Source organism: Fusarium flagelliforme (assembly GCF_020744385.1).
Source record: "Fusarium flagelliforme strain FIESC 12 MPI-CAGE-AA-0113 chromosome Unknown B0J16scaffold_3, whole genome shotgun sequence".
Lineage (NCBI taxonomy): Eukaryota > Fungi > Ascomycota > Sordariomycetes > Hypocreales > Nectriaceae > Fusarium > Fusarium flagelliforme.
The window spans coordinates 2,677,533-2,690,385 of record NW_025763505.1 but is presented as its reverse complement, the minus strand read 5'-3'; the positions used below and the strand labels follow the sequence as shown (position 1 = coordinate 2,690,385).

The 12,853-nt window shown below is 49.4% G+C and overlaps 4 protein-coding genes across 4 annotated transcripts; 2 read left to right on the top strand and 2 right to left on the bottom strand.

Moving 5' to 3' along the window:
• Positions 1 to 4,179: 4,179 nt before the first annotated feature.
• B0J16DRAFT_102810 (uncharacterized protein) lies at positions 4,180 to 7,355 on the bottom strand. Its single transcript, XM_046121293.1, has 4 exons — positions 6,657 to 7,355; positions 5,522 to 6,596; positions 5,300 to 5,470; positions 4,180 to 5,249 (listed from the first exon to the last, which is right to left on the bottom strand). The coding sequence occupies exons 1-4, from the start codon at positions 7,028 to 7,030 to the stop codon at positions 4,620 to 4,622; spliced, it is 2,250 nt and encodes a 749-aa protein (XP_045984756.1). The 5' UTR covers positions 7,031 to 7,355; the 3' UTR covers positions 4,180 to 4,619.
• Positions 7,356 to 7,916: 561 nt separating this feature from the next.
• Positions 7,917 to 9,032, top strand: B0J16DRAFT_382714 (ketopantoate reductase PanE/ApbA-domain-containing protein; the record flags this gene model as incomplete). The annotated part of the gene is made up of 3 exons (XM_046131263.1): positions 7,917 to 8,106; positions 8,190 to 8,839; positions 8,889 to 9,032. 3 exons carry the CDS (start codon positions 7,917 to 7,919, stop codon positions 9,030 to 9,032), a joined length of 984 nt encoding a protein of 327 aa, XP_045984755.1.
• A 571-nt stretch (positions 9,033 to 9,603) lies between these two features.
• On the bottom strand, positions 9,604 to 11,114 carry B0J16DRAFT_102775 (ADP-ribosylation factor 1). The gene is made up of 5 exons (XM_046121292.1): positions 10,650 to 11,114; positions 10,551 to 10,589; positions 10,411 to 10,494; positions 10,021 to 10,344; positions 9,604 to 9,965 (listed from the first exon to the last, which is right to left on the bottom strand). Exons 1-5 carry the CDS (start codon positions 10,722 to 10,724, stop codon positions 9,945 to 9,947), a joined length of 543 nt encoding a protein of 180 aa, XP_045984754.1. The 5' UTR covers positions 10,725 to 11,114; the 3' UTR covers positions 9,604 to 9,944.
• An 897-nt stretch (positions 11,115 to 12,011) lies between these two features.
• On the top strand, positions 12,012 to 12,844 carry B0J16DRAFT_102723 (ribosomal L39 protein-domain-containing protein). The gene is made up of 2 exons (XM_046121291.1): positions 12,012 to 12,222; positions 12,321 to 12,844. The coding sequence occupies exons 1-2, from the start codon at positions 12,065 to 12,067 to the stop codon at positions 12,367 to 12,369; spliced, it is 207 nt and encodes a 68-aa protein (XP_045984753.1). The 5' UTR covers positions 12,012 to 12,064; the 3' UTR covers positions 12,370 to 12,844.
• The last annotated feature ends 9 nt before the right edge of the window (positions 12,845 to 12,853 follow it).

Below are 12,853 nucleotides of genomic sequence, written 5' to 3'. Positions count from 1 at the left end.
ACTACCTAGTACATACGACCTAACAGGCCACTTTTATTCTCACATAATAACCTAAGTAGTTAGAACATAGGCTAATCATACAACTCTTGCAGAGGTTGGCCCGCTTCTTGACGATACTGCACTCTGCAGTGCAGTACGGACGGTATAATGCGACCTACTTTTGGGCCGATCAATGGCTTATTGCGAGTCTTGACTTCACACCTTGCCAAACTCTACTGTACTCCTGTAAGCCCGTACTCTTCTGGCCTGTCCTTCCTGCCGAGTGTTCCCGTAGCTCATCATCACAAGCAAGCGAGGAGAACCTTTGGACTTTTTGAAAGAGGGGGATCTTGAAGCTTGCATAAGCGGCGCTTCAGAATCTAGCAAAGCCTTCAGGGCGGATCTGGCCGCCGTCTTTGTTTCCACAGGAGACATCGACCGTCCTGCTCATTCGTGCCCTCACTCTGTCTGGGCCGAGCAGAGACAGAGGCGTGCTCCGTTATTCCGTGTTCCACAATCCTCGAGGCACGCACGACTCGGTCCATCACACCCTAATCCGGGCTTGGTGAGTCGCACATCACTATTGTTCTCTGACAAGCTGATACCCCAGGTTCTTTCAGCTGAAGGGATAGTAATACTGCAATATCAACAATGGGACAATCCTGTCAATAAGGATGCAACAGACGCTTTGTCCAGCCATCAGCAATCTTAAGATATGACTTGCATACGCATGCGCATAGCATAACATCTGCACTACCAGACGCACGAATGCTCGGCTTTTTCGACGCAGTTGCATGAGTTCTCTAGCTGGTTTAGTTCGCAACATCAAGCCCACTTCGTTGATGTGAGCCGCCGTCCCCCCGCCGTGAATATTATCATCTTTTTTGACGACAGACCATGCCCTAAGAAGTGAGAGAATTGTGCCGTCGCATACATCACGGTGGTTCTGGGACCGGCGAGGGAGCCCTGATCCCCGTCCCTCCGCCCTATTCTCAAGATTGAAGCACATCTAAGGGGCATCATGACCATCAACGGCTCGGTCCCCATAAGGTAGCGGTCGCTCCCGTCGCTCCCGTCTCGTCTTTAAGGGGAAATCAGGCTTCTCACGATGTGGTTGGCCATGAGAGATTATACCATCCCTTCAAGTCTCCAAGCTGAGGGGACATGATCCATGCATCATCAACAGCCAAATGCCAGAAAAGGAGAGGACACTTATCCAGATGGCAAGAAGGGAAGAGCGTGGAGGTTAGATCAGGGCCGAGGGGGGATCCCAAAAGACTGGAGAGAAACGAGAGCCCGTCGATGTCCTGGTATGAACAAGAGCCATCCATGCTAGTGTCAGACGTGATGTGAGGCTCTCATGAAAGTGCCTCTATAGCCTCTGATTGGTTGTTGAGAAGAAGCTGTGATCCAATCACAGCAACGAGCATTTCTCGGCTCTAGTCCCACCAGCCAATCACGGTTCGTAGATGGCTCAAGACGAAGAGAGCTGGGGAGACCAGGCAAAGGGTCATGGAGTCGACGGAAAACCCAATCCTAAAGAGGAATTTGAGTGACTTTGACAAACCCATAAACTCTTCAGGAGGCGCTTGACCTTGTCGTGATGGTTGGTGTTGGAGTCAAAGCTCCATCAGTAAAGACTTTTTGGAGACTCGATGCATTCCAGCGAACGAGTACGTTAATCCCTGTGATTTTTCTTGGAGAAATAATCAGGGGGTCCTCTCCGCATAGGAGGTCCGACCAGTCGTCCCTTTGGCTCCTGTTGTTGGACCTCGTAGTACCGTTCTAGAAGCATCAGAGTATCAGACAATTTACCCTTGCATGACCGCGCGGCCAATGGCCTTTGCCTCAGGCCATGACTGTCGACGATGGTGAAATGAATGATATGTACGCCGCGCTCACAGACGCAACTGTCAATATCGGTAGTACTGTACTGTATCCGTACTCTGAAGCACTCCGAGTCTAGAGTTGGGTGGATGGAAAATGGCTGGCTGGGTCCACTGATCGCTCGGCCGCTCGCTGGATCCCAAGACTTGGGAGACAAAGAAGATTCAGCAAAGGCACGTGCATCTTCAAAGTGACTCTCCAAAGGTACCGATACCAAAGGCTATACAAAGCTGGTTGTACTGGTGAAAAAGGCAAGGAGATGCATGGTTCAGGTACGGATTGGGAGTGCCACTGAGCCGGGACTGTGGCGCAGTATACGTACCTTTTACTATTTTTGGGGTCCAAGAATGTGATCGCAGGTACGTACCGTATATTTTTCTGGGTCTCATGATACGTTACGGTAAGGTTTACTCTTTGAATATTGGCACTATCAAAATGCCTAGTAGTAGATCTCCTGCTACTGTTGATCTGTAATTCTGTACTCGGTACTGTACTGCAATTCTGCCTTTCCTATGCCCGCTCTGATAGCGCATGAATATGCATGCACGCAGTACGACCGAGACGGAGGATCCGCATCCGTTCTCCAGCCGTGGCCGCTCACTTGTAACCTGCAGAAGAATTTTCTATGTTCCCGTCATAAGTTAGTCACATGGGAATGTCATTTTGTTTCATGGGGCTGCCTGCGTACGTATTGTGTGCGTGACTGCCAGAAACCCCATGTTTCACAACGTCTCTGTAGCCGCCCTCGGAGTCTGGAATACCGCAGTGACGTCGCTCGCCTAAATCACGGGACCCTTCAAGTTCATTCTTCCTGCTGGTGAGATTCAATTCATGCACGGTCAGATCAGATGTGGCGCTTGCAGTTGGAATTTGGCCGCCTGCTAGCTGACCAGATGCAGGTAATCCTGTCTGCCTAGTATTGTAAGATGAGCAATTGCCTGTATAGCTGGTGTACTTTCAATGCATGATATGCGTGGCCACGATCTTGGCTTGCACTTCTGGCCGGTCCCGTGTCATCCGATGTTATAGGGTAGATGAATCGCCAAGAGGAACATCCAAGATAGTCTTGATAGTTTACTGATGAATTTAGTTTAGCGACCTCGGTTGGATGTTTGATGCCAAAGCAGGGCGATCATCGGTACCAAAAATAAACGAAATGGCAAAAATGTCAATGATGAAATAGGACGGGATTGACATGTTGAAGTGCCGGAGCGGCGCGGACCCGAAGACGGCAAAAAGGTCCCACAAAAGCCGGTCGGTTACAGGACGGACAAGTCCGAGAATGTGGCTGGTACCCCAGGGATATGGTTCCTAATCGGGAAGTGGCCCCGGGAGCTGGGGCTTGAACACAAGCACTTGTCAACGTTGACTAACAAAGTCGGTAAGATAATCGTTGGTTAGCCTAGAGTTCGGTACAGTAAGTTACCTGTTTTCGCATACCGCTCAGGCTCAGGCCCGGGCTTGTGGCTACGTATTCGCAAAAGAGTACAACACATTATTGAATCTTGATAGATTGTGCGAATTGATTTTAGGTACACTCCCCTGGCCCCCCAACGTTTGTGGTTAGAGGTCAAAGTTGGTCCTGGCCTAGTGTGATCTTGAAATAGAAGATACCTTAGTACTTACGGATACATTTCAACCTTTGAATGATCTTCAACTAGTGTCATCTTGTAGATGGCGTATGTAGTTTATGTTTATTACTCCCAATTAGATACTGTGAATTGCAAATTAGTATCACTGTAATATATTGTGAATACCTGTATCTGATTTGATACCCTGCCAGTACCAGTTGAGGTGGCATCTTCAACTCTTGCGCTCTGACCATGTACATGTATGTAATTCATTTTCCCATGACGTAGAAGTCGAATTATCATTCCATCGTCACTGGCACCCAACAACGATGACACATTCTCGGTACGCTTTGTCCCCTTGAACAGCTGAAATACCACCAAAACAACCCACCAACTAAGGCTGCTGATCCCAGCCCGGCATTGGATTAGAGATTTAAAGTATCAAAGAGTCGGACGTGGCTTGCAGATCTCCGGGTGGCTGTGCTTTTCGCTTGTGGCGTGCCCCCGCATGTATGTACAGTACGGATACAGATACAGATACAGAAGGCAGGAGGCCTACGCTAGATCTGTGCGACTGTCAACCGAGGCAGGGAAAAAGACCGTTGAGAGAGCCTCACTGATCACTTGAAGCCTCATGCAAAACGTGGCACCAACAACCGCTCCCTCGGGAACAGGGCCAAAGCTTTTGAAACGGCGATTGTTGCTTTTTTTGACCTTTGAAAATAGAGGATGCCTAAGCTAGTACTTTGGTAGTTTCCTGTATCCATTTTGCCATTGCCAGCACCTCTTTGTTGCCGTCTAAGTGGGAAACAACTTCGGACCTGTTTTTATCCCCGAGCCCTAGACTGCCTACCATACGTGGAGAAAGACAGCGAATCCAATATTTGCCGAAGCAGACTCTGCTTTACGAGTTAATGTCACTTCACTTTGTTGCTAAGATATGCCGAGTCCAGGGGCTCGCTCATTGACTCATATGGATTAGACTGGACTAAACCATGGGCCACGGTTCTATCAAGCCCCCTTGCATATGTCTCCTGAAAGATAACACCCAGTCATTGATAGGATGAGCATGGCATTACATACAAGTTGCAGATACAGTACAGCTATAGCAGTTCGCTTCTAACAACGGCATGGTACATTACAGTACAATATGTACATACATTCAAACAGTCACTCGAGTCCTCACGCCCTGAGCTCTGCGTCCACGCCGCGTGATATCCAATCCGCAATGGCCATGATGGTGATCATGGGATTCACGCCACTTGCGCTGGGAAACACGCTCCCGTCTGCAACGTACAGGTTCTCTGTGTCCCAGACTCGACCCTTCTCGTCCACCACGCCCTCGTCCCTGCTTGCGCTCATACGGCACGTGCCCATCTGATGGGCTGAGCCCCAAGCTGTCGTTGGTGGTTTGTTGCCCACTTCACGGACGCGGCCGATCCAGGCGGCAAAGGCTGGGTCGCTGGTCTCTGGGTCGGCCACTGACCCCTGAGAGTCGAGGGAATGCTCCGACGAGCTCTCTCCGCTGCGGAGAAAGGGTTCCAGACCGGGCAGCAGAGGGCGTATCTCGACTGCTCCCGTGACATAGCAGATCTTGGCCAGAGCTTCTACGCCCTGGATAGTGTGGGCTCGATCATAGTCTGAAGGAGTATAATCAATGCGAGGTCGACCAGTCGTTGGGTCAGGAAAGACGCTGCCTCCATCACGGTCCCTTGTCAAAGAAATCCAGGCATCCATGTGACGATATTTCGTCATATGGAGTTTTGCTTTTAAGCCGCTGGTCCATGATGGTTGAGTCAAAATTGTGAACGGCTGAAACAAGTCAGAAATGATTCGTCTGTACTATTGGGCTTTATACTCACCACCATGCAAGTGGTCTCCAGTTTAGTTCCGTAACCACTGCCGTCAGGGTTATCAAATTGAGAGGAGTAGCTTGTGATGATACCTCCCTCCCAAGGCCTAGTTTCTTCCTTGTATACTGCTGTGACGAAGTTGCAAGGATGCAGGTGCAGATTGGCTCCCACATGTTGGTTCTGGACGAATTAGCCAATAATCTTGGGTCAAATGCTGACAGGGAAACATACAGTAATGCCGCTCTTCATGAGAACAAGCGGACTCCATATTGAGCCGGCAGCAAGGATCACCTTCTTGGCCTTGACCACAACTCGCCTCTTGATTCTGTCACCAACCGAATCACTCACACCTCCTTCGCTATCCCTCGAAGTCCAGTCTCCTTCGACGCCAATGGCAGTCTGTCCATCGGAATCAAAAGTGACCTTGTCTACCTGGAAACCTTCCATGAACTGTGCACCGGCTTTGGCAGCATCCGGCAGCCAGCTAGTGGCCGGACCCCTCTTCTCAGCCAGACCACAGCCCAGGTGACACTGGCCGCAAAAGTGTTCCCTTCCGCCCGTGTTGACAGGAGCGGGGGATGACGCCCATCCGAGCTTGCGTGAGCCATTGAGAAGGACTTTGTTGCGATGATTATGGCGTATCTGATCGGTGCCAGCCCCCTGGAACTCCCACACGCGGTCTAGACACTCGTCGAATTTGGAAGATGTGAAAAGAGGAAGGCCTGCATCCGCCCATTCCTTTCGCACAAAGTCCTGAGGCTTGAGGCATACACTCCAGTTGACGGTGCCTCCTCCGCCCCAGGCGCTGCCCGCAGTCACGGTGGCTCCTGCATCTTCTGTCATAAAGAAGCCACCATTGTCGAACAAATGAGCGCAGGATGCTTCCTGTGACATCGGAAGGTGCTCAGCAGGGTAGTGATAGGCCTTGTCCACAACGAGAACCTTGTGACCAGCCTCGGCCAGATTTCTAGCAGACACGCCTCCTCCGCAGCCAGAGCCAACGATGACAACATCGGTCTCAATGATATGCGGTTCATCATCGGCCTCGACTTGGATGAAGCTGAAGCCGAACGATTGCTTTGGCTGCCAGTGCTGGGGTGTATCTGAGTAGCCCGAAAACTCGAATAAGAGCGGGCTAGTCTGGGAATATGACTTGAAAGATAGCGATGACATTGTTTTGGCCAATGCTGACCAACGCTCGCGAGGGGATGTAGCCCATGATTTGATGATGGCTTCGCGGACATGGGCAGGTTGGTTATATATGGGTTGCCAGTAGCCAGTAATGAAGTAGCTACCCGGACGAGTACTTTTCAAGGGCGACTTAGTTTTATGGCACATGAACACATAGGCACGTAATTGAACTCACGACATTATACTGAGTAAGCCGGCCAGACGTTTCTGCTGCGCTGGAGGAGATAAAGCCAGAGTCCTCATGAGGTTATCCCTGAAGCGCGCGTCATAGGCTGGCCTCTCTTGGAGAAAGGCACGAATGTTGTCCCTTGTGGCTGGAGCAGCCAAAGACTTGGTACTGGAATCGAGAACATGGTCAATCTCATGATCAGGCAGTTGAATCTGGCCCTGTTCGTCGGTTACAGCAGACTCAGAGGTGATGGAAGGCAAAACACCATCGACGAGGGCAAAGAGAACATCCCATTGAGTGGGAGTGAAGAAGTCGAATGGTGGAGCATCCGGTAAAGCCGTGGCAACTGGACGTTGAGGCGGCGGTTGTGGAACGGTCATGATATGACGACGATGAGAATGAGGGAAGCAGTTGGACGAGGAGAGAGTTTGAGACGCTTCTGTCTCACATTCGGTTGACACAAGCCCAAGACATACAGGCACAAGAGTATATAAGTACTAAGGATCAAGACCTACCTACCAGGTACGGATAGTGAAGAACGTTTGGCCTGTGCCACTGGGTCTAGACTAGTAGGGGAAAGAACAGGGGCCTATTAGGCCACTAACTGTACTTGCTTTTTGTGATAGCCCAGCCTAGCTCTCGAAGCAATCCATATCAAAGCAACCAACCTTAGTACCTAGACCACCATTCAATTTCTTATGATATAAAAGTGAGGGGAAGCTCCCCGAAAGCGGAAAGGTTTACCTTGGTCAAGCGACAATCATGAAAGAGACCCTCGGCAACTGAGACTCTATCTCGTGATAATTGAACCCTCGACAGGTTTAGTTTGCGAGAAAGAACCAAACACCCGACACCTGCTGAGGTTCAGGCTCGGGTCACAGGGATCATCAAGCGAGCAGGACAAAACATGGAAAGATTCTGAATTCCAGTCCAGGGCAAGGCAAGGCAAGGTTCCACTGAGACTGAACCTGACACACCATCAAAATGTTATCTTTGACTGATTCTTTGTACGCTCAATTAGTATTTTATCATGACTGACAATCTACTTCTTGGTAATTTATATATATCCATTGCTTACTATTCTTATAAGTGCAATTATCCAATCATGTCAGCTCTCTTACCCGTCCGGAACTGGCCCCGCCCAGGCATTGAAAGTGCGCCCTCTCTACAACCATGTACTACAGCACAGCGACTACTTATTCTCAGCTTATTTACACTTGATATTTCATATTTCGAAAAGGCATGAGCAAACAAACAGATAGAAAAATGGACAAGGCAAGAATTCTACTCATCGGCTGCGGGGGAATTGGTTGCATGGCTGCCCTCAACCTCGAATTCGGAGGACGAGCTCAAGTTACAGCTGTACTGCGTTCAAGCTACAACATAGTCAAAGAGCGTGGCTTCACCATCAACTCTGTCGATCACGGCCAAGTTCATGGCTTCAGACCAACTGAAAGTAAGTTGAGTTGAGTTGAGTTACACTGTAACTGTTACTTGTCAAGGCCCTGCTTTACTTCCTTTGCTGACCGTGATACACAGTCCTATCAGATGTGCCTGATGTCTCCCAATCCGGCATCTCCTTTGACTACATCATCTGTGCCACCAAGAATACCCCAGATGTATCTACGCCTGTGGCTGACTTGATTCGTCCGGCTGTTACGCCTGGTCATTCCACCATCCTGCTCCTCCAGAACGGGCTCAATATCGAGGTTCCCCTCTTCGAGGCATTCCCCGACAACATTATCCTTTCAGGAATAAGCATCTGTGGTTCATCAGAGCCTGAGTCTGGAACTATCGAACATAATCTACACGATGAGCTGCGTATAGGACCTTTTCGAGACGTGGGCAACGCTGCCGATCGAGCAAAAGACATTGTAGCTCGCTACAACGCAGGAGGACGGTGTACCTGCCACTATGACTCCAACGTCACATTTTCACGATGGAAGAAACTACTTTACAATGCTGTATACAACCCGGTTGGCGCCTTGACCAATCTAGATACCGGTGACATACAACTATGTCCTGGTCTTGTCGATGAGGTTGTACGACCTGGCATGAAAGAGATCCAAGCTATTGCGGCTGCTTATGGACAGGAGATCACCGATGAGATGATCGAATCAACCATTACGACCGAGCCTATAGAGGCACATGTTCCGCCAAGCATGCTGGTAGATGTCAGAAAGGCAAGTGTTGACCTCGCCGCCGATTTCTGCGGCCTACTTACTGACATACCTGCAGAGCCAGTACATTGAGCTTGAAAACCTCATCGGCGAACCCCTTCGTTGCGCAAAGGCTCGAAATGTTGCAACTCCCATTCTGCGGAATCATTATTCACTAGCAAAAAGCTACCAATGGAAGCTCCAGGCCAAGAGAACAGCTTAAGCAGCACAGGGTGACAGAAGAATTATCCTCCAAGGGTTAGGCTACCATAATAAAGTAGCCTAAGTGCTAGTCTAAGTTGACATAAAATGACCAAATTATTTCGTCTCTTATGCTTTCGGGGGGCAATTCTTCTGATACCCTGAGGGCGGCATTAATACAAATCACATCCCATCTTTCTGGCCTGCATATAGGCAGTTCATCACAGTCCTGCAGAGCTGCTGCTAGTGTCATAAGACGCCATTCTGGTGGACAAAGAGTCTTTTACATATCCTCCAGATGGCCCCCAAAGAGCGACTTAGACGAGTTGAGCGAGGCGGTAGCCGATAAGGTATGCCGATCCCTTTACTACAAAGAAAACCAGTCTAGAATTTAACTGTGAGCTTTATTGGGTTCGGCATTGTAAGCAGGGGTTCAGTGAAAGCCGAATATGTTCTTCTTCCAATGCACCATTCCAAGACATAACACTAGAATACCAACCGCCAAGCTGATGCACCCCAGTTGTCTTACCGACACAGTTTCTGTATACCATAAGCTTGGTTGTTTAATCGAAGTCAACGTATCTGACCCATGATGTAGTAGGCGACTCGAGTCATCCGTTGAGAATCGTAACCAGGGCTCAATCGGACCTGGATCGTAGCATTATAAAGTTATACTATCATATATCCTCCCCATCATCTTCCCACAAACCGCACTACCCATGCCATTCGTCCCTTTCTTTAATTAAAAAACGAGCTCCAATTTCTCTCTCCAAGACGCCGAGCTATTCTACTTCATGTCTTTCCCTTCCCTACTCTCCCTTGTATGCGCTGTCTACCGGGGGTCGCGACGGAACGGTTGAGGTGGTACTATCATTTCATGTCGTCTGTTGTACAATGCCAAACCGAGGCAGAAGAAGAAATCGTCATTCGGGGTTTAGTCCTGGTTGACGGTTTGCTAGAAACATGTTAGCTTTCTTTGTTGCCGTTGGGATCGCCTCGGAACTACGCACTACAAGCCAGTCCATGCCCTCATTCACACCGCTACCGTCGACCGCCGAACATGCCATGATGCTCCAATTGCGGTCGCGGAGTTCACCAAGACGCAGCGCCTCGGAAATCTCGCCCGCACCCTTGGCGCCAGGCTGATCCTGCTTGTTGGCGAAAACCAGTAGCGCTGCATCCTTGAGCTCCTCCTCATTCAGCATGGCCGAGAGCTCCTCCGAGGCCGTATGTAATCGCTCGATATCGGTAGAGTCCACGACGAAGATGACAGCTGCTGTGTTGGCATAGTAGCACCGCCAGTATGGTCGGATGCTTGTTTGACCACCAAGATCCTGCAAAGCCGCCTGCATTAGTATCTACTAGTCTATTGCGAAGCTGGGGCGGTTCAGGTTTCGTACCCAGACATTGAAGTTGAGGTTCTTGTATGTGACAGACTCGACGTTAAAACCGATCGTAGGTATCGTTGTGACGACCTCGCCAACCTGGAATAACCGGTTAGTCTATATCGTATGCGCGCAGGAACTGAGGCGGAACGGACCTTGAGTCGATACAACAATGTTGTCTTGCCTGCGTTATCCTATGATGCCGTCTCGTTAGCGTCTCGGGACAGACGACCGCCGGACAGACGTCATCCTACCAGGCCGAGAATCAATATTCTAATCTCCTTTTTCGTGAACAGTAGGTTGGAGAACCATGACATCGAGTTTCCCATGATGAATAAGATGTGTCGTTCCTTTCGCTATTATGCTTCCGTGGTATCTTATGCAACTTGATTCGTTTGGATCTCGCTCGTCTCGTATAGTACTAGCACCGGCTGGACAAAGAAGAAGAGGACGGGAGAGAGAGATACGTTGTAGTTGGAGCCGTTAAGTGTCGGTCAAGGTCCAAGTTTGGTTTATAGTTTTGTCGTGTCTCGTGGCAACAGATCCAGCTTATGTTTAGTAAGTCGAATCAAGTCAGTAGAAAAGTTACAGTACGGTAACGTAATTTAGAGATCCCCTTTTCTGGACCTGTAAGTTAATGCACTTGGGCCTTTGATGGACAAGTTGCTCTTTTTGGCGACATGGGGTTGGTCCAAGCGCTTGACAAAATAAACTGGTCCACCTCAGCCATGAAACCCGGTACGTACTAATACTTTATATGGACACAGGTACCTACACCACGGGATGATAGTCTATGTGTTGTATGCTTGACTCCTTCATGATTCAGTCACCGACCTGTCAAGGCATTCAACGTAGGAACCTTGATCGTATTCACTCAGATCATGTCAAGTAAAAGATCTAGTTATACAATATGTACTATATGTCTTAGTGTATTTTTGTGATATACTATTAAGCCACCCAGACAGATGGCAACCCCTGGATGACAACAACTCCGTTAGGAATGCTACAGCATGAGCTCTCAAAGAAGTCGCCTGAGACAGAGGCGTTCGTCTAGATGGCTGATAACAAGCCACCCATTTAAGCACATCTTTTTGTGTCCTGTGCTTGACGATGTTGAGAAATGAAGCCTCTCCAGCCACAGCCGATCGTCATATTCATGATTCTCTTATTAAACACCATTTGCCATTCTCTCATGTGAAGGATTCACGAGGCATCGTACTGTAACGAGTCCCTTAGACCCATATCCCTGCTCCGAGCTAATTTTGTCATGACCCCAAGCTAAGAGAGTCACGAGCCAAAACCAAAAAGCGCTGACCTCAGCAGAATCGACATCACTGAAACAACAGCCTCAGGCACTAACCTCCTCTCGCTACGCCACGACCTTCAGCCACACTAGGGCTTTTACACCCTCCATTTGGTGCGCCAAAATTCTTAGACGTCTGCAACCTACTCATTCAGACTCGATCACCATTTGGCAACGACTGACCGACTCGACCATCAACGCCGTCACCATGCCGGTATGGACAGCCCCTATCTATACGCCCTCGAAGCTCGCACGCACGTTCTATCGCTCTCTTCATTATCGACGATGTTGCATCGACTGAATACTTGATTTTTCTCCCGCCGCGTCACCGTTGATAATGAGGTTGAAGATGATGAGAAAGCTGCGATGCATCGAGGGCTTTGCTCCCACAACACCCGATCGCTAATGCTTCTTCTCCTACAGAGCCACAAGTCTTTCCGAACCAAGCAGAAGCTTGCCAAGGCGCAGAAGCAGAACCGCCCTGTGCCTCAGTGGATTCGCCTCCGAACTGGCAACACCATCCGGTGCGTTTAATCCCTTTCTCGCGCAACGACGACTACGATTTCGCCTACCGCACCCCCAACGAACATGAAGGAAACATTTCACTAACATTGCTCAACAGCTACAACGCCAAGCGAAGGCACTGGCGCAAGACCCGCATCGGTATCTAAGCAGCTTCTTCTCAGCCGTTGCCCGCCCCCAGCACCCGACTTTTTCTCTCTTGGGCATGGTATCACGATGACGTTAAAGGAAAGAGGGGATTGATTTGTTATGGCGTGAACTATGGGACCGTGTCGCTTGCGTACGCGCATACGCACGGTGGGGGATGGGCTGGTTGCCTGGTTTATCGATTATCGCGGTTACTGCATGTCACGAACGGTCATAGGGAAAAAGGAATGCAAAAGATCTGATGCCCCCAAAAAGAAACGGGCCTGAACCACACAGATGTTGTCCACTTGACTTGTGAACCGCAAAGGGACCGATTCTGTCGTGACATCTTGATGGGCGGCTGACCGTACACTCTAAGATGCTGATGCATTCTTAAGTAGCCGAATCAACTCACGTCACGTCCTAAACTTGAGTACTATCATAAATACCCACTGTGATCAGTCATGCCTAATTGATGTCCTATCACGCCGTGAATCATTATGAGCA